General features: G+C 49.6%; 1 protein-coding gene and 1 pseudogene across 13 annotated transcripts in view; one reads left to right on the top strand and one right to left on the bottom strand.

Moving 5' to 3' along the window:
- The window catches only part of LOC140728114 (tensin-1-like), a 429,660-nt gene that overhangs the window by 404,075 nt on the left and 5,463 nt on the right, over positions 1 to 20,122 (top strand). For 12 of the 13 annotated variants that reach the window (XM_073046319.1, XM_073046316.1, XM_073046321.1 and 9 more), the window contains 2 exons: positions 15,485 to 15,571; positions 17,523 to 17,654. In XM_073046319.1, the coding sequence (XP_072902420.1) occupies positions 15,485 to 15,571; positions 17,523 to 17,654 (219 nt within the window). The remainder of the gene's footprint in view (positions 1 to 15,484; positions 15,572 to 17,522; positions 17,655 to 20,122) is intronic. The other variant, XM_073046317.1, reaches the window with a different exon arrangement.
- On the bottom strand, positions 11,348 to 12,311 carry LOC140728115 (sin3 histone deacetylase corepressor complex component SDS3 pseudogene; annotated as a pseudogene).

The raw sequence follows: 20,122 nt of genomic DNA, 5'->3' as shown, positions 1-20,122 counted from the left end.
CACAGGCAGTGACTCTCTGGCACAGACATGGACACAGGCAGTGACTCTCTGGTACAGACATGGACACAGGCAGTGACTCTCTGGCACAGACATGGACACAGGCAGTGACTCTCTGGTACAGACATGGACACAGGCAGTGACTCTCTGGTACAGATATGGACACAGGCAGTGACTCTCTGGCACAGACATGGACACAGGCAGTGACTCTCTGGTACAGATATGGACACAGGCAGTGACTCTCTGGTACAGATATGGACACAGGCAGTGACTCTCTGGTACAGACATGGACACAGGCAGTGACTCTCTGGTACAGATATGGACACAGGCAGTGACTCTCTGGTACAGACATGGACACAGGCAGTGACTCTCTGGCACAGATATGGACACAGGCAGTGACTCTCTGGCACAGACATGGACACAGGCAGTGACTCTCTGGCACAGACATGGACACAGGCAGTGACTATTTGGCACAGACATGGACACAGGCAGTGACTCTCTGGTACAGACATGGACACAGGCAGTGACTCTTTGGTACAGACATGGACACAGGCAGTGACTCTCTGGCACAGACATGGACACAGGCAGTGACTCTCTGGCACAGACATGGACACAGGCAGTGACTCTCTGGTACAGACATGGACACAGGCAGTGACTCTCTGGCACAGACATGGACACAGGCAGTGACTCTCTGGTACAGATATGGACACAGGCAGTGACTCTCTGGCACAGACATGGACACAGGCAGTGACTCTCTGGTACAGACATGGACACAGGCAGTGACTCTCTGGCACAGACATGGACACAGGCAGTGACTATTTGGTACAGACATGGACACAGGCAGTGACTCTCTGGCACAGACATGGACACAGGCAGTGACTATTTGGTACAGACATGGACACAGGCAGTGACTCTCTGGCACAGACATGGACACAGGCAGTGACTCTCTGGCACAGACATGGACACAGGCAGTGACTCTCTGGTACAGACATGGACACAGGCAGTGACTCTCTGGCACAGACATGGACACAGGCAGTGACTCTCTGGTACAGACATGGACACAGGCAGTGACTATTTGGTACAGACATGGACACAGGCAGTGACTCTCTGGCACAGACATGGACACAGGCAGTGACTATTTGGTACAGACATGGACACAGGCAGTGACTCTCTGGCACAGACATGGACACAGGCAGTGACTCTCTGGTACAGACATGGACACAGGCAGTGACTATTTGGCACAGACATGGACACAGGCAGTGACTATTTGGTACAGACATGGACACAGGCAGTGACTCTCTGACACAGACATGGACACAGGCAGTGACTCTCTGGTACAGACATGGACACAGGCAGTGACTCTCTGGCACAGACATGGACACAGGCAGTGACTATTTGGTACAGACATGGACACAGGCAGTGACTCTCTGGTACAGACATGGACACAGGCAGTGACTCTCTGGCACAGATATGGACACAGGCAGTGACTCTCTGGTACAGACATGGACACAGGCAGTGACTCTCTGGCACAGACATGGACACAGGCAGTGACTCTCTGGTACAGACATGGACACAGGCAGTGACTCTCTGGTACAGACATGGACACAGGCAGTGACTCTCTGGCACAGACATGGACACAGGCAGTGACTCCCTGGTACAGACATGGACACAGGCAGTGACTCTTTGGTACAGACATGGACACAGGCAGTGACTCTCTGGCACAGACATGGACACAGGCAGTGACTCTTTGGCACAGACATGGACACAGGCAGTGACTCTTTGGTACAGACATGGACACAGGCAGTGACTCTCTGGCACAGACATGGACACAGGCAGTGACTCTTTGGCACAGACATGGACACAGGCAGTGACTATTTGGTACAGACATGGACACAGGCAGTGACTCTCTGGCACAGACATGGACACAGGCAGTGACTCTCTGGTACAGACATGGACACAGGCAGTGACTCTCTGGCACAGACATGGACACAGGCAGTGACTCTCTGGTACAGATATGGACACAGGCAGTGACTCTCTGGCACAGACATGGACACAGGCAGTGACTCTCTGGTACAGACATGGACACAGGCAGTGACTCTTTGGTACAGACATGGACACAGGCAGTGACTCTTTGGTACAGACATGGACACAGGCAGTGACTCTCTGGCACAGACATGGACACAGGCAGTGACTCTTTGGTACAGACATGGACACAGGCAGTGACTATTTGGTACAGACATGGACACAGGCAGTGACTCTCTGGTACAGACATGGACACAGGCAGTGACTCTCTGGCACAGACATGGACACAGGCAGTGACTCTCTGGTACAGACATGGACACAGGCAGTGACTCTCTGGTACAGACATGGACACAGGCAGTGACTCTCTGGCGTAGACATGGACACAGGCAGTGACTCTCTGGTACAGACATGGACACAGGCAGTGACTCTCTGGTACAGACATGGACACAGGCAGTGACTCTCTGGCACAGACATGGACACAGGCAGTGACTCTCTGGTACAGACATGGACACAGGCAGTGACTCTCTGGCACAGACATGGACACAGGCAGTGACTCTCTGGTACAGACATGGACACAGGCAGTGACTCTCTGGCACAGACATGGACACAGGCAGTGACTCTCTGGTACAGATATGGACACAGGCAGTGACTCTCTGGCACAGACATGGACACAGGCAGTGACTCTCTGGCACAGACATGGACACAGGCAGTGACTCTCTGGCACAGACATGGACACAGGCAGTGACTCTCTGGTACAGATATGGACACAGGCAGTGACTCTCTGGCACAGACATGGACACAGGCAGTGACTCTCTGGTACAGACATGGACACAGGCAGTGACTCTTTGGTACAGACATGGACACAGGCAGTGACTCTTTGGTACAGACATGGACACAGGCAGTGACTCTCTGGCACAGACATGGACACAGGCAGTGACTCTTTGGTACAGACATGGACACAGGCAGTGACTATTTGGTACAGACATGGACACAGGCAGTGACTCTCTGGTACAGACATGGACACAGGCAGTGACTCTCTGGCACAGACATGGACACAGGCAGTGACTCTCTGGTACAGACATGGACACAGGCAGTGACTCTCTGGTACAGACATGGACACAGGCAGTGACTCTCTGGCGTAGACATGGACACAGGCAGTGACTCTCTGGTACAGACATGGACACAGGCAGTGACTCTCTGGTACAGACATGGACACAGGCAGTGACTCTCTGGCACAGACATGGACACAGGCAGTGACTCTCTGGTACAGACATGGACACAGGCAGTGACTCTCTGGCACAGACATGGACACAGGCAGTGACTCTCTGGTACAGACATGGACACAGGCAGTGACTCTCTGGCACAGACATGGACACAGGCAGTGACTCTCTGGTACAGACATGGACACAGGCAGTGACTCTCTGGCGTAGACATGGACACAGGCAGTGACTCTCTGGTACAGACATGGACACAGGCAGTGACTCTCTGGTACAGACATGGACACAGGCAGTGACTCTCTGGCACAGACATGGACACAGGCAGTGACTCTCTGGTACAGACATGGACACAGGCAGTGACTCTCTGGCACAGACATGGACACAGGCAGTGACTCTTTGGTACAGACATGGACACAGGCAGTGACTCTCTGGCACAGACATGGACACAGGCAGTGACTCTCTGGCACAGACATGGACACAGGCAGTGACTCTCTGGTACAGATATGGACACAGGCAGTGACTCTCTGGTACAGACGGGGCAGAAATAATACAGTCGGCACAGAGGGTAAACCACCCACAGCAAGGATGTCACAGACGGGGCAACCACCAGCACAGACAGGATAGAGATGGGACAGATAGCACAGAGGAGACACAGACGGGACACAGGAAGGACAGAAAGATCACAAACAGGACACAGACAGCACAGATGGAGCACAGACTGGACACAGATAGGGCACAGAGAGTGAAGAAGGGACAGAGAGACGGGAACAGAGCCACCACAGATGGGAACACAGACAGGACACAAAAAGCACAGACGGGACACAGACATCACAGGCGAGACAGACGGGAGCCATAGACGGGACACAGACATCACAGACGGGAATGCAGACGGTAATCCACCCAGTTATGAGTCAAGTGTTCAATAGATACAGCCCAATATCAGCAATTGTCAGCATGGTCAAACGCTGGACAGTAAGATTAGTCTGAGGACTGACACAGGGCTGTGGGGAGAGAGTGGGACAGTGGGATTAGTTTGGGGACTGATACAGGTCTGTGGGGAGAGAGTGGGACAGTGGGATTAGTTTGGGGACTGATACAGGTCTGTGGGGAGAGAGTGGGACAGTGAGATCAGTTTGGGGACTGACACAGGGCTGTGGGGAGAGAATGGGTCAGTGGGATTAGTTTGGGGACTGATACAGGTCTGTGGGGAGAGAGTGGGAGAGTGGGACAGTGGGATTAGTTTGGGGGGTGACACAGGGCTGTGGGGAGAGAGTGGGACAGTGGGATTAGTTTGGGGGGGGTGACACAGGTCTGTGGGGAGAGAGTGGGACAGTGGGATTAGTTTGGGGACTGATACAGGTCAGTGGGGAGAGAGTGGGACAGTGGGATTAGTTTGGGGACTGATACAGGTCTGTGGGGAGAGAGTGGGACAGTGAGATCAGTTTGGGGACTGATACAGGTCAGTGGGGAGAGAGTGGGACAGTGAGATCAGTTTGGGGACTAATACAGGTCAGTGGGGAGAGAGTGGGACAGTGGGATTAGTTTGGGGGGGTGACACAGGTCTGTGGGGAGAGAGTGGGACAGTGGGATTAGTTTGGGGGGGTGACACAGGTCTGTGGGGAGAGAGTGGGACAGTGGGATTAGTTTGGGGACTGATACAGGTCTGTGGGGAGAGAGTGGGACAGTGGGATCAGTTTGGGGGGGTGACACAGGGCTGTGGGGAGAGAGTGGGACAGTGGGATTAGTTTGGGGGGGTGACACAGGTCTGTGGGGAGAGAGTGGGACAGTGGGATTAGTTTGGGGGGGTGACACAGGGCTGTGGGGAGAGAGTGGGACAGTGGGATTAGTTTGGGGACTGATACAGGTCTGTGGGGAGAGAGTGGGACAGTGGGATTAGTTTGGGGACTGATACAGGTCTGTGGGGGAGAGGGTGGGACAGTGGGATTAGTTTGGAGACTGATACAGGTCTGTGGGGAGAGAGAGGGGCAGTGGGATTAGTTTGGGGACTGATACAGGTCTGTGGGGAGAGAGTGGGACGGTGGGATTAGTTTGGGGGGGTGACACAGGTCTGTGGGGAGAGAGTGGGACAGTGGGATTAGTTTGGGGACTGATACAGGTCTGTGGGGAGAGAGTGGGACAGTGGGATCAGTTTGGGGGACTGATACAGGTCTGTGGGGAGAGAGTGGGACAGTGGGATTAGTTTGGGGGGTGACACAGGGCTGTGGGGAGAGAGTGGGACAGTGGGATTAGTTTGGGGACTGATACAGGTCTGTGGGGAGAGAGTGGGACAGTGGGATTAGTTTGGGGGGGTGACACAGGGCTGTGGGGAGAGAGTGGGACAGTGGGATTAGTTTGGGGGGGTGACACAGGGCTGTGGGGAGAGAGTGGGACAGTGGGATTAGTTTGGGGGGTGACACAGGGCTGTGGGGAGAGAGTGGGACAGTGGGATTAGTTTGGGGGGGTGACCCAGGTCTGTGGGGAGAGAGTGGGACAGTGGGATTAGTTTGGGGACTGATACAGGTCTGTGGGGAGAGAGTGGGACAGTGGGATCAGTTTGGGGACTGACACAGGTCTGTGGGGAGAGAGTGGGACAGTGGGATTAGTTTGGGGGGGTGACACAGGTCTGTGGGGAGAGAGTGGGACAGTGGGATCAGTTTGGGGACTGATACAGGTCTGTGGGGAGAGAGTGGGACAGTGGGATCAGTTTGGGGACTGACACAGGTCTGTGGGGAGAGAGTGGGACATTGGGATTAGTTTGGGGGGTTGACACAGGGCTGTGGGGAGAGAGTGGGACAGTGGGATTAGTTTGGGGGGGTGACCCAGGTCTGTGGGGAGAGAGTGGGACAGTGGGATTAGTTTGGGGACTGATACAGGTCTGTGGGGAGAGAGTGGGACAGTGGGATTAGTTTGGGGACTGATACAGGTCTGTGGGGAGAGAGTGGGACAGTGGGATCAGTTTGGGGACTGATACAGGTCTGTGGGGAGAGAGTGGGACAGTGGGATTAGTTTGGGGACTGATACAGGTCTGTGGGGAGAGAGTGGGACAGTGGGATTAGTTTGGGGACTGATACAGGTCTGTGGGGAGAGAGTGGGACAGTGGGATCAGTTTGGGGACTGACACAGGTCTGTGGGGAGAGAGTGGGACAGTGGGATTAGTTTGGGGGGGTGACACAGGTCTGTGGGGAGAGAGTGGGACAGTGGGATCAGTTTGGGGACTGATACAGGTCTGTGGGGAGAGAGTGGGACAGTGGGATTAGTTTGGGGGGGTGACACAGGGCTGTGGGGAGAGAGTGGTACAGTGGGATTAGTTTGGGGGGGTGACACAGGGCTGTGGGGAGAGAGTGGGACAGTGGGATTAGTTTGGGGGGGTGACACAGGGCTGTGGGGAGAGAGTGGGACAGTGGAATTAGTTTGGGGACTGATACAGGTCTGTGGGGAGAGAGTGGGACAGTGGGATTAGTTTGGGGACTGATACAGGGCTGTGGGGAGAGAGTGGGACAGTGGGATTAGTTTGGGGACTGATACAGGGCTGTGGGGAGAGGGTGGGACAGTGGGATTAGTTTGGGGACTGATACAGGTCTGTGGGGAGAGAGTGGGACAGTGAGATCAGTTTGGGGACTGATACAGGTCTGTGGGGAGAGAGTGGGACAGTGGGATCAGTTTGGGGACTGATACAGGTCTGTGGGGAGAGAGTGGGACAGTGGGATTAGTTTGGGGACTGATACAGGTCTGTGGGGAGAGAGTGGGACAGTGGGATTAGTTTGGGGACTGATACAGGTCTGTGGGGAGAGAGTGGGACAGTGGGATTAGTTTGGGGACTGATACAGGTCTGTGGGGAGAGAGTGGGACAGTGGGATTAGTTTGGGGGGTGACACAGGGCTGTGGGGAGAGAGTGGGACAGTGGGATTAGTTTGGGGGGGTGACACAGGGCTGTGGGGAGAGAGTGGGACAGTGGGATTAGTTTGGGGGGGTGACACAGGTCTGTGGGGAGAGAGTGGGACAGTGGGATCAGTTTGGGGGGGTGACACAGGGCTGTGGGGAGAGAGTGGGACAGTGAGATTAGTTTGGGGACTGATACAGGTCTGTGGGGAGAGAGTGGGACAGTGGGATTAGTTTGGGGACTGATACAGGTCTGTGGGGAGAGAGTGGGACAGTGGGATTAGTTTGGGGACTGATACAGGTCTGTGGGGAGAGAGTGGGACAGTGAGATCAGTTTGGGGACTGACACAGGGCTGTGGGGAGAGAGTGGGACAGTGGGATCAGTTTGGGGACTGATACAGGTCTGTGGGGAGAGAATGGGACAGTGGGATTAGTTTGGGGGGGGTGACAGGGCTGTGGGGAGAGAGTGGGACAGTAGGATCAGTTTGGGGACTGATACAGGGCTGTGGGGAGAGAGTGGGACAGTGGGATTAGTGTGAGGACTGATACAGGGCTGTGGGGAGAGAGTGGGACAGTGGGATCAGTTTGGGGACTGATACAGGGCTGTGGGGAGAGAGTGGGACAGTGGGATTAGTTTGGGGGGGTGACACAGGGCTGTGGGGAGAGAGTGGGACAGTGGGATTAGTTTGGGGGGGTGACACAGGGCTGTGGGGAGAGAGTGGGACAGTGGGATTAGTTTGGGGGGGTGACACAGGTCTGTGGGGAGAGAGTGGGACAGTGGGATTAGTTTGGGGGGGTGACACAGGGCTGTGGGGAGAGAGTGGGACAGTGGGATTAGTTTGGGGGGGTGACACAGGGCTGTGGGGAGAGAGTGGGACAGTGGGATTAGTTTGGGGACTGACACAGGTCTGTGGGGAGAGAGTGGGACAGTGAGATCAGTTTGGGGACTGATACAGGTCTGTGGGGGAGAGAGTGGGACAGTGAGATCAGTTTGGGGACTGATACAGGTCTGTGGGGAGAGAGTGGGACAGTGAGATCAGTTTGGGGACTGATACAGGTCTGTGGGGAGAGAGTGGGACAGTGGGATTAGTTTTGGGGGGGTGACACAGGGCTGTGGGGAGAGAGTGGGACAGTGGGATTAGTTTGGGGGGGTGACACAGGGCTGTGGGGAGCGAGTGGGACAGTGGGATTAGTTTGGGGGGGTGACACAGGGCTGTGGGGAGAGAGTGGGACAGTGGGATTAGTTTGGGGGGGTGACACAGGGCTGTGGGTAGAGAGTGGGACAGTGGGATTAGTTTGGGGGGTGACACAGGGCTGTGGGGAGAGAGTGGGACAGTGGGATTAGTTTGGGGGGGTGACACAGGGCTGTGGGGAGAGAGTGGGACAGTGGGATTAGTTTGGGGACTGATTCAGGTCTGTGGGGAGAGAGTGGGACAGTGAGATCAGTTTGGGGACTGACACAGGGCTGTGGGGAGAGAGTGGGACAGTGGGATTAGTTTGGGGGGTGACACAGGGCTGTGGGGAGAGAGTGGGACAGTGGGATTAGTTTGGGGGGGGTGACACAGGGCTGTGGGGAGAGAGTGGGACAGTGGGATTAGTTTGGGGGGGTGACACAGGGCTGTGGGGAGAGAGTGGGACAGTGAGATCAGTTTGGGGACTGACACAGGGCTGTGGGGAGAGAGTGGGACAGTGGAATTAGTTTGGGGGGGGTGACACAGGGCTGTGGGGAGAGAGTGGGACAGTGGGATTAGTTTGGGGGGGTGACACAGGGCTGTGGGGAGAGAGTGGGACAGTGGGATTAGTTTGGGGGGGTGACACAGGGCTGTGGGGAGAGAGTGGGACAGTGGGATTAGTTTGGGGACTGATACAGGTCTGTGGGGAGAGAGTGGGACAGTGGGATTAGTTTGGGGACTGATACAGGTCTGTGGGGAGAGAGTGGGACAGTGGGATTAGTTTGGGGACTGATACAGGTCTGTGGGGGAGAGAGTGGGACAGTGGGATTAGTTTGGGGACTGATACAGGTCTGTGGGGAGAGAGTGGGACAGTGGGATTAGTTTGGGGACTGATACAGGTCTGTGGGGGAGAGAGTGGGACAGTGGGATTAGTTTGGGGACTGATACAGGGCTGTGGGGAGAGAGTGGGACAGTGGGATTAGTTTGGGGACTGACACAGGTCTGTGGAGAGAGAGTGGGACAGTGGGATTAGTTTGGGGACTGATTCAGGTCTGTGGGGAGAGAGTGGGTCAGTGAGATCAGTTTGGGGGGGTGACACAGGTCTGTGGGGAGAGAGTGGGACAGGGGGATTAGTTTGGGGACTGACACAGGGCTGTGGGGAGAGAGTGGGTCAGTGGGATTAGTTTGGGGGGGTGACACAGGTCTGTGGGGAGAGAGTGGGTCAGTGAGATCAGTTTGGGGGGGTGACACAGGTCTGTGGGGAGAGAGTGGGTCAGTGAGATCAGTTTGGGGACTGACACAGGGCTGTGGGGAGAGAGTGGGTCAGTGGGATTAGTTTGGGGGGGTGACACAGGTCTGTGGGGAGAGAGTGGGACAGGGGGATTAGTTTGGGGATTGAACACTGCGAGGAGAAATGGGGCAATTTAGTAATTAGGTTCGGTAGATAGAGAAAGGGGCGGCGGGGTTAATTTGTTTCTTACAGTCTTAGGAGAGTGATGTGGTGTGGTTCCTTGCTGTTGGAGGAAGAAGGGCTGTGGAGCTAATTTCAATTGATACAGGGCTGAAGGAAGAGTGGGGCGGTGAGGTTAATTTGGAGTGACTCTGGGCTGGTGGGTTAATTGGATTCATGCAACGCTGTAAGGGGAGAGGCGTAGTGAAGTTAATGGGATTGGTAAAGGCCTGTGAGGACTGTGGCACTAATTGGTTTTGACGCAGGCTGTAGGGAGACCCAGGTCTGGAAGGTTAATTGGATTTACACAGGACTCTGGAGAGTGAGGAAGTTGTGTGATTAATTGGATTGATGCCGGACTATTGGGAGAGGGCGAGGTGATGAAGTTAAATGAAAGTGAGAGTGCGTGACAGTTGTTAAATATTTTTCGTTGTCTCAATGTGACAGACATGCAATGGTACACTGTGATATCGTTTGGGGATCGTGACGAGAGGGAACTGAGGGGTTGTTCAGTTCTGTCGTTCTCCTCTGGGACATGGTTTATCGCTGAGACTGGATGGAACGTGTGAATCTGTGCTTGGCCTGATGGAAGTCTGTGTTGCAATGTGCCGAATATGTACTTACGGTCCAGAATTCAGATACATTTGGGGCGTTTAACAAATTCTTAGATAGGCACGTGGATGATAGAAAAAGAGAGAGCTTTGAGGGGGAGATAGGTTAGATAGATCTTGGAGTAAGTGAAAGAGCCTGCATAATATTGCAGTCCGGAAGACCTTTATGTTCTATAATCAAATGCAGATATAGTCTCACTTGCTGCCTTCTGGCAGGCAGTGTGATTACTGCAATTTGAGAGCATGTCTTATGAGGTAAGTCAGAGCAAGCTAGGGATTTTCTCTTTGGAGCCAAAGACAGGTAAGGTGAGAACGGTGCAGACGATGATAAGAAGCATAGATCAAGTGGACATTGAGAGACTTTTTCCCAGGGCAGAGATTAAAATTCATTATCACAGTATGTGTACGTCACCATAATACAGCTCTGAGATTCATTTTCTTGCAGGCATTCACAGTAGAACAAAGAAATACAATAGAATCTGTTGTGTATGTGGCCTGGCTACACAACAATGCTATTAATAAAAGCGCTGGAGGTGGGAGCTAAGTTTCATGGTTCCTTACTGGCAGAATCCGAACTTTAACACACACGTACAGATCAATATGTGCCTAATAACGCATGCTCAGTATGCACCTAATAGCGCATTCAACAACATGTTACTAAAACATAAGGTAGTCCCTTATTATACTGTAGGCTATACGGTACACTCCTCCCCTTTTATTTTAATAGTGTATCAACTTTTTTTTTACTGGGGTACTATGCTAAACAAATATGTTTACCCTTAACGTACAAACACCTACCATTTGTTTACTTAGTAACTTAATAATATCAAATTATAACAAGCACCTTTTTTTTTTACTTCTGGTCTAAGACCCATTTATAACTCAAGTCTCTGGGAGGGGGACTTCCCTGCCTCTCTGGGTAACGTCTGTCAATAACTTTGTTTTAACACAGATTTCCATATAAAGTCATAAAAAGTTGACCTCTGAACATAGGGAGTTAAGAAGATGTGCACCTCCAACTTGCTAAGAGTTCTAGGCAGCAGATCGCCTCCATCTAATGAAGACTCCTTTGTGCAGCTGTCCTAGATATATACGCACCTTTGTGCTATCACTTGTCTTCCTTACCCATATCTCATTTGATCCAACTGAGCTAATTACAGAACCAATCTTCGTATTCTCCTTAGATTCCAAATAGATAGCCTGACCTTTATGATACCACCTCTGATCGTAATATAACTTTACATCTTCTATTCGTGCTTCGTATCTTTGTGCTGGTAATTCAGCAGGAGTGCTGGGAAGATGCTCAGGAGAAGACAGAGATGCTGGTCTTTTCGGAGATTTAAGCTTATTGAGAGTTCGCAGATCTTCCATTATCTGTTCATCTGTTAACAAGTAATTTAACTGCGCAGGTGCAGGTTTTCGTCTTTTGTTGGTAATTGGAACAAGGTCATTAGGTCTCCTCTTGAGTTTCCTAGTCATTATTGGCTTTACCTCCATAGAATCTCCTGTGAGTTCCATTGTTAGCCTCTCATTCTCAAACATCTTTTTCTTTTCTTCTAACTCAATCTTTTTATCTTCAAATTCCTTCACTGTTGCTTTCTTTAATATAATTCCTTTCCACTTGTTCTGTCTCCAGTTACAGAAAAAGCTCAGCATTTAGTATTCCTTCCTGGTATTGCTGATCTAGTTTCTTCATCCTTTTCTGATACTCCTGCAAAGTGACTTCCTGTAACTGCTGTAGCCGTCTTTAAAGAGATGTCAATTTCTCCTGGTACATCTGCTCTTTTACTTCCAGGTAGTCTTCATCATCCTACTTATTGGCAATATCTGACTCCCTTGCATCCTCTGTATCTTTATCTGCGTCGCGGCCACGGACACTGTGTTTGTCCTCATCATCGACGCTGTCTAGCTCCGCCTCATCGTTGTAATAGTCGACAATGGGTGAGAGGAGAGCTGCGGACATCTTGCCCGCCGAGCTGCCCTCCATTGTTGACGCATCTAGTGCCTTGACAGTGTGCCAATCCAATTGGATTTTCCTGAGCCATTCATGTCCCAGCAACGGTGGCCCTCCATTTTCCAGCACATAGAGGTTCAGCTGCTGTGTTTTGCCTCCGTGGGTCACTGTCACTTTAATTTTACCTTTGGGATGCACTCTCTGTCCTGTGTAAGTCTTTAGCAGTAGTGTAGTTCATTTCAGTGGTATGTGAGAAAACAGTCGTTTGTAATCGTGCACAGAGATCACTGTTAAAGCTGAGCCTGTGTCCAACTCCATTTTCAGTTTCACGCTTGCCACTTGTGGAGTGATCCTTATTACTCTTCGATCATCTGTCTCTTTCACGCTGTGAAGTTGCAGACAGGACAATTCACTTTCGTCTAAGTCGTTTTCATCAGAACTGCTGCCTTCTATTTTGTGTACATTGTTGTGTTTTCCTTTCTGGGGTTTCTTGTTTCTCTGTATTTTGTCCTTTTTCTGCTGTTTACTAGCTTTGCATACTCTACCAATGTGGCCCTGTTTGCCACAGTTTCTGCATTCTTTGTCTTTAAACCAACAGTCATCAGGGTCATGCGACATGTTCCCACAACGGTAATATTTCTTTCCCTCATTTCTTCTCAACGACATTTTATTTGAAGCATATTCCAGAGATTTTTGTTGTATCTCTGAAGCACCCTGTGCTGCTGTTTCCAATGGTATTGCAATGTTCAGCGCGTTCTCGAATGTAAGGTCTTTTTCACCCAGGAGCTTCTTCTGGGTGGTTTCTCAGTGCATGCCACACACTAACCTGTCCCTCAAGGCGTCCGATAGACCAGCTGCAAATTGACAACGTGCTGATAATTTGCGCAATTCAGCACAATATTCAGAAATGCTTTCACTTTTTGCTCTGATTCCATTTGTGAAATTTAAATTTTTCAGCAATGACCAGTGGTTTGGGATTTAAATGCTGTTGGAGGGTGTCTATTATTTGCTCAAACATTTTCTTTCTTTTCAAATCTTTTTATTATTATTATTATTATTCAAAATTCACAGGTACATCGAAGTAACAACACTTACAATGCCTCAAAAAAAATTATCTTAAAGATTGAAAATTTTAGTGGATAAAAAAAAATCCCCTACTAAGCAAGAAAAGTGAGAAAAAGAAAAGATCCCATTGAGGACACAACTCCGGAGCCATGCGTCATATAGAAAGCTTCTAAAAATAAACATCAAACTGCCAACAAGAAGAAAAAAATATATCAAAACAAAATTTACACTTAGATCGTGGAGGAAATCTATCAGTTAACTGAAATGATAATAACGAGCAAATGAGCCCCATCTCTTCTCAAAATCAAATAAAGGTTCAAAGGTTCGACTTCTAATTTTCTCCAAACTGAGACACAGCATCACTTGAGAGAACCATTGTGACAAAGCAGGAGCTGACATATCCTTCCATTTCAACAAGATGGCCCTCCTAGCTATCAGTGTAACAAATGCAATAACATGTTGGTCAGACAGAGAAATACCATGAATATTTTGAGGAATTATTCCAAAAAGCACAGTCAATTTATTAGGTTGTAAATTGATTCTAAGTGCTTTAGAAATTGTCGAAAAGACTGACTTCCAGAACAGTTTTAATGTAGAACGTGACCATTGAACGTTTTGACAGCTGGCTTTTCAGGGGTTAACAGGCTCCATAGCAGCTCGTATGTTTTTGCTTCCATAACACTGAGTAAGTCACTGGCTTTCTTTTCATCATTAACACCGTTAGCCTGACAATATAACTCCACTCTTTCAATGTAAGTTACCCAGTCTTCAATGCCACTATCAAATGCTGTAATGGTTCCAATCATCGCCATCTTTGTTATGTTAATAGTAATATATTTATAATATTATTAATAGTAATACTAATAATATTATTATTAATAATAGCAATAATAGTAATAGTAATAATTATTAATAGTAATAATAATATTAATAATAAATAAATAATACTGAGAACATGAGTAGTAGAGTCCTTGAAAATGAGTCAGTAGGTTATGAAATCGGTTCAGTGTTTGTAAAAGCTCTGAGCTGATGTTTTTTGTGGAAATAACAGGCAGGAGATACAAAGGAGAGTCAGTGGATGTTGCTTACTTGGATTTTCAGAAAACTTCTGACAAGGTGCCACACATGAGGCTGTTTAGCAAGTTAAGAGGCCATAGTATTACGCGGAAGATACTAGCATGCATAGAGGATTAGCTAATTGGCAGGAGGCAAAGAACAGGAATAAAGGGCCTTTTCTGGTTGGCTGCTACTGATGAGTGGTGTTCCGCAGGGACAGGTGTTGCGATTTTGCTTCTTTTCACATTGTACGTGAATGATGACGGATTTGTGGCCAGCTTTGCAGACAATACAAAGACAGGCGAAAGGGCAGATAGTGCTGAGGGAGCAGGGAGTCTGCAAAAGGACTGAGACAGGTTGGGAAAATGGGCAAATGCTGGAAGTGGCAGATGGAATATAGTGTCAGGAGGTGTATGGTATGGTGTAGACTATTTTCTAAATGGGTGGAAAATTCAAACATCTGAGGAGCAGAGGGACTTAGGAGACCTTGTGCAGGATTCCCTGAAGGTTAACTTGCAGGTTGAGTTTGTGGTGAGGAAAGTTAGCATTCATTTCGAGAGGACTAGAATCTAAGAACAAGTGTGAAATTCTGAGGCTTTAAAAAGCATTGGTCAGACCAAACTTGGAGTATCATGAGCGGTTTTGGGCCCCTTATCTAAGAAAAGAATTGCTGGCATTGGAGAGAGTTCACGAGAATGATTCCAGGAATGAAAGGATTAATGTATGAGGAGTGTTGATTAGTCTGGACCTGTACTCACTGGAGTTCAGAAGAACGGGAGGGGACCTCATTGAAGCCTGTCGAATTCTGAATATGAAATACACAGAGCGTGGTTGCTGAGTGAAACTATCTTCCAGGAGAGCTGGCAGAGGCAGATACATTAGAGGCATTTAAGAGACCCTTAGATAGACAGATGGATGATAGAAAAATGGAGGGTTACGAGGGAGGGAAGGGCTAGCTTAATCATGGAGTAGGTTAAAAGGTCAGTGCAACATCATGGCTGAAGAGCCTGTACTGTTCTGTGTTTTAACCCTGTTCTTCAACCATCTTGTTATCTTCGCAGACAGCAGCCCAGAAACCCGAGCCAATGTTAAGTTCGTCCAGGACACTTCAAAATACTGGTACAAGCCAGATATCTCCCGAGAACAAGGTATGTGGGATGGTTCATAAGGAGCACCTAAAGTTCAAAGTTCAAATTAAAATTTGTTATCAGGGTACATACATGTCAGCACATATGATCTGAAATTTGTTTTCTGTGGGCATACTTAGCAAATCTCTAGAACAATAACTGTAAACAGGAACTGTAAACTGTAAACAAATTGTGCAAGTGCAGATAATAAATAAATAGCAATAAATAACAGATAAAAAGAGTCCTTAAATGAGTGTAGTTATCCCCTTTTGTTCAAGAGCCTGATGGTTTATATCTCAGAAAGGATGTGTTGTCATTGGAGAGAGTCCAGAGGAGATTCACGAGGATGATTCCAGAAATGAAGGGATTAACATATGAGGAGCGTCTGGCAGCTTTGGGCCTGTACTCACTGGAATTTAGAAGAATGCGGGGGAAGGGATCTCATTGAAACCTACTGAATGTTGAAAGGACTAGGTAGGGTGGATGTGGGGAGGATGTTTCCCATGGTGGGGGCACCCAGAACTAGAGGGCACAGCCTCAAAACTGAGGGGTGACTTTTCAGAACAAAGGTAAGGAGGATTTTTTTTTAGCCAGTGAGTAGTGAATCTGTGGAATGCTCTGCCTCAGACTGTGGTGGAGGCCAAGTCTGTGGGTCTATTGAAAGCAGAAGTTGATCATTTCCTGATTGGTCAAGGGCATCAAAGGATATGGCAAGAAAGAAGGTGTATGGGGTTGAGTGGGATCCAGGGCAGCCATGATGGAATGGCAAAGCAGACTCGATGGACTGCTCCTACGACTTATGGTCTTATGGGTGGAAACTATTCTTGAACCTGGTGGAGCAAGTCCTGAGGTAACTGGACCTTCTACCTGATGGCAGCAGCGGGAAAAGAGCACGGCCTGGGTGGTGAGGATCCCTGATGGTGGATGCTGCTTTTCTATGGCAACGTTTCATGTGGATGTACTCAGTGTTTGGGAGGGTTTTATCCATGATGTACTGGGTTGAATCCACTACCTTTAATAGGATTTTCCACTCAAAGTCATTGGCGTTCCCATGCCAGGCCGTAATGCAGCCAGTTGGCACACTGTCCACCACACATCTATAGAAGTTTGCCAAGGCTTTTGATGACGTGCCAAATCTCTGCAAACTGCTGAGGAAGTAGAAACACTGCCATGCTTTCTTCGCAGTTACACTTGTGATTGCTACCAGGAACGGCTGGGCGTGGGGTGTGGCGTTGTGAGCAGCATTCAACAACTAGAAAGAATAAACAATTACATAAAAATGAAGTTTGAGATTAAACTGGGGATATGGAATAAAATGTGCATAAACACATAAATGTCAGCATTTTCACAATGTAAACAGCATTATAAAAATGTTTTAAAATGTTTACAATGCAATCATGGGGGTAATAGATAGAGGGGGTGGGGTGTGGGGCTAACCAGAATAGCTTATCAGATTAACTGCCTGGGAGAATAATCTTATATGATGGTTCTCTCACCCCTCTCTCGTTCCTCTCTAACTCCTCCCTCCCCTTTGTCCCTCCATTCGAACCCCTCTTTCCCTCCTCTTCTGTTTGCCTCTTCCCTGTAACCCCTCTATCCCTCCACTGTCTTTCCTCCCTAACTTCATTCTATCTCCCCTCTAATTCTTCCCTCCTTCTCTCTAACCCCTCTGTCACGCCCCTCTCTCCTTCCTCTCTAACCCTCCTTTCCCTCCTCTCTCTCTCTCCACTCTCCTCCACTTCCCTTCCCTTTAACCCCTCTATTCCTCCATTCCCTCTTTCCTCTCTAACTCCATTCTATCTCTCCTTTCTGACCCTCGCCTCTAACCCCTCTTTCCACCCCCTGTAACTCCTCTCCTCCTATCTAACCCCTCTTTCATGTCCCTCTCTCCCTCCCCTCCCATCTGCTCCTCCCTTCCCTCTAACCCCTCTGATCCCTCTCCCCCTTCTGCCCCTCGCCTCTCCCTTTGCAGCAATTGGCCTCCTGAAGGACCGGGATCCGGGAGCGTTCATTATCCGGGATAGCCACTCGTTCCGGGGAGCCTACGGATTGGCGCTGAAAGTCTCCACTCCTCCTCCGTCCGTCACCCCACAGAGTAAGAAAGGTAGGGAGACGCCAGGCCTGGACAAAGAACGGGGTCACTCCCACCACTGCTGACTGTGGGCACAGCTCCCCTGAGGCACCGGACTGGCATCCAGGGCGAGAGCCACAGAGCATTACAGTGCAGAAACAGTCCATGTTGGACTATTAACCTGCCTCGTCCCACCAACCTGCACTGGAGCATTGTCCTCCACACCCCTCCCATCCTGGTATCCCATCTGAAATGCTGCAATCAAACCCACATCCACCACTTTCACATCAGCTCATTCCACACTGGCACCACCCTCTGAGTGAAAGAGCTCCCCCTCATGTTTCTCTTAATATTTCACCCTTATCCCTTTATCTATAACCTTCTAGTTCTAGACTTACCCTACCTCAGTGGAAAAAGCTTATCCATACCCCTCATAATTTCATACACCTCTATCAAATAGTTTCACAAACTCCCAGATTGGGGCGATCAGTCAGGACTGGGTGGTAACTGGCAACCGTGTGCGGGACTTGGGATGATGGCATCACACCTCCTCATACCTCAACTCCATTCTTGGTTGAGTCCCTTCCCACCTACATCCATGACACTTGTCATTTTTTTTATTAGACAAAATATACTTCATATGTACAATAAACCATTCAATGACTCTCAGTCTTTCACAAATGTTTCCATTACAGTCTTTACATTTCCACACTTTTTACCACCCAGGTGGCACTCTGTTATTCCATATTTACATTCCCTTGTTGAGGGGTATACACCCTGGGCCCCTACCCCTCAACTCACGCGGGAGAAGAACCCTAGACTTTGGTCATAGAACATAGAATAGTACAGCTCAGTACAGGCCCTTCAGCCCACAATGTTGTGCCGACCCTTAAGCCCTGCCTCCCGTCCTTCCCCACCGGGCCCTTGCGGTGGGTGCACCGAGTTTCAGTGCGTCCCTCAGCACGTACTCCTGCAGCCGAGACTGTGCCAGTCGGCAGCATTCCCCCACGGACATCTCCATGTGCTGGTAGACCATCAAGTTTTGGGCCGACCAAAGAGCGTCTTTCACCGAGTTGATGATCTGCCAGTAGCACCGGATGTTGGTCTCCGTGTGCATCCCCGGGAACAGCCCGTAGATCAGAGAGTCCTCAGTTACGCAGCTGCTGGGGATGAACCTCGACAATGTCCCTTCCATCCTCCTCCACACCTTCTCTGCGAACCCACGTTCTCGACCTCCTCACTAGCTTTCAATTCCCGAGCTCTGACCACCTCATTTTCACCATGGATGTCCAGTCCCCACACGCTTCTAATCCCCATCGAGAAGGCTTTAAAGTTCTCCACAAGTTTCTCAATAAAACAACCAACTAGTTCTCCACCACCACCACCCTCCTCCATCTGGCAGAACTGGTCCTCACCCTCAGCAATTTTTCAGCTCCTCCCACTTTCTCCAGACTCGAGGAGTAGCCCTGGGCCCCAGTTATGCTTGCCTTTTCATTGGCTACGTTGAGCAGTCCATGTTCCAAGTTCCCCAGCTCTTCCTCCACTACACTGATGACTGCATTGATGCTGATTTCATCAATTTCATCAACTTTGCCTCCAACTTCCATCCTCCCCTTAAATTCACTTGGTCCATTTCTGATACCTCCCTCCTCTTTCTCAATCTCTTTGTCTCCATCTCTGGAGATAAACTGACCAGCATCTTTTATAAACCTACTGATTCCCATGACTATCTGGACTGTACCTCTTCCCACCCCGCCTCCTGTGAAAATGCTATTCCCTTTTCTCAGTTCCTTCATCTCTTCCCAGGATGAGGCTTTCCTTTTCAGAGCATCAAAGATACCCTCCGTCTTTAAAGAGCAGGCTTTCCTTTCCAGAGCATCAAAGATATCCTCCTTCTTTAAAGAGCAGGCTTTCCTTTCCAGAGCATCAAAGATATCCTCCTTCTTTACAGAGCAGGCTTTCCTTTCCAGAGCATCAAAGGTATCCTCCTTCTTTAAAGAGCAGGCTTTCCTTTCCTCCGCCATTCATGCTGTCCTCACCTGCAATTCCTCTCTTTTCCAAATATCCGCACTCACCCCATCTTCCCGCAGCTCTAACAGTGATAGAGTTCCTCTTGTCCTTGCCTACCACCTGATGAGCCTCCACACCCAGGACATCATTGTCTGCAATTTCCGCCTCCTCCAAAGGGATGCTACCACCGAATACATCGTTACCTCCCACCCTTCTGCCTTCCGTAGGGATTGATCCCTCCATAATTCCCTTGTCCTTTCACCCCTCCCTACTAACCTCCATCCTGGCACTTGCCCCAGTAAGCAGCAAAGTGGTACACCTGCTCATTTGCCTCCATTCCGGGCCCCAAACGGCCCTTCCAGGTAAAAAAACACTTCACCTGCAGCTGTGCTGGGGTCTTCTGTTGTGCCCAGTGCTCCTGTAGGTTCTTGCAGTTTATGTTTAATGAAACCCATAACACATCTTATTGAACTCCAAAACCTAAAAGCAAG

Source organism: Hemitrygon akajei, chromosome 5, assembly GCF_048418815.1.
Source record: "Hemitrygon akajei chromosome 5, sHemAka1.3, whole genome shotgun sequence".
NCBI classification, from domain to species: domain Eukaryota; kingdom Metazoa; phylum Chordata; class Chondrichthyes; order Myliobatiformes; family Dasyatidae; genus Hemitrygon; species Hemitrygon akajei.
This window is presented reverse-complemented; position numbering and strand designations above follow the sequence as displayed.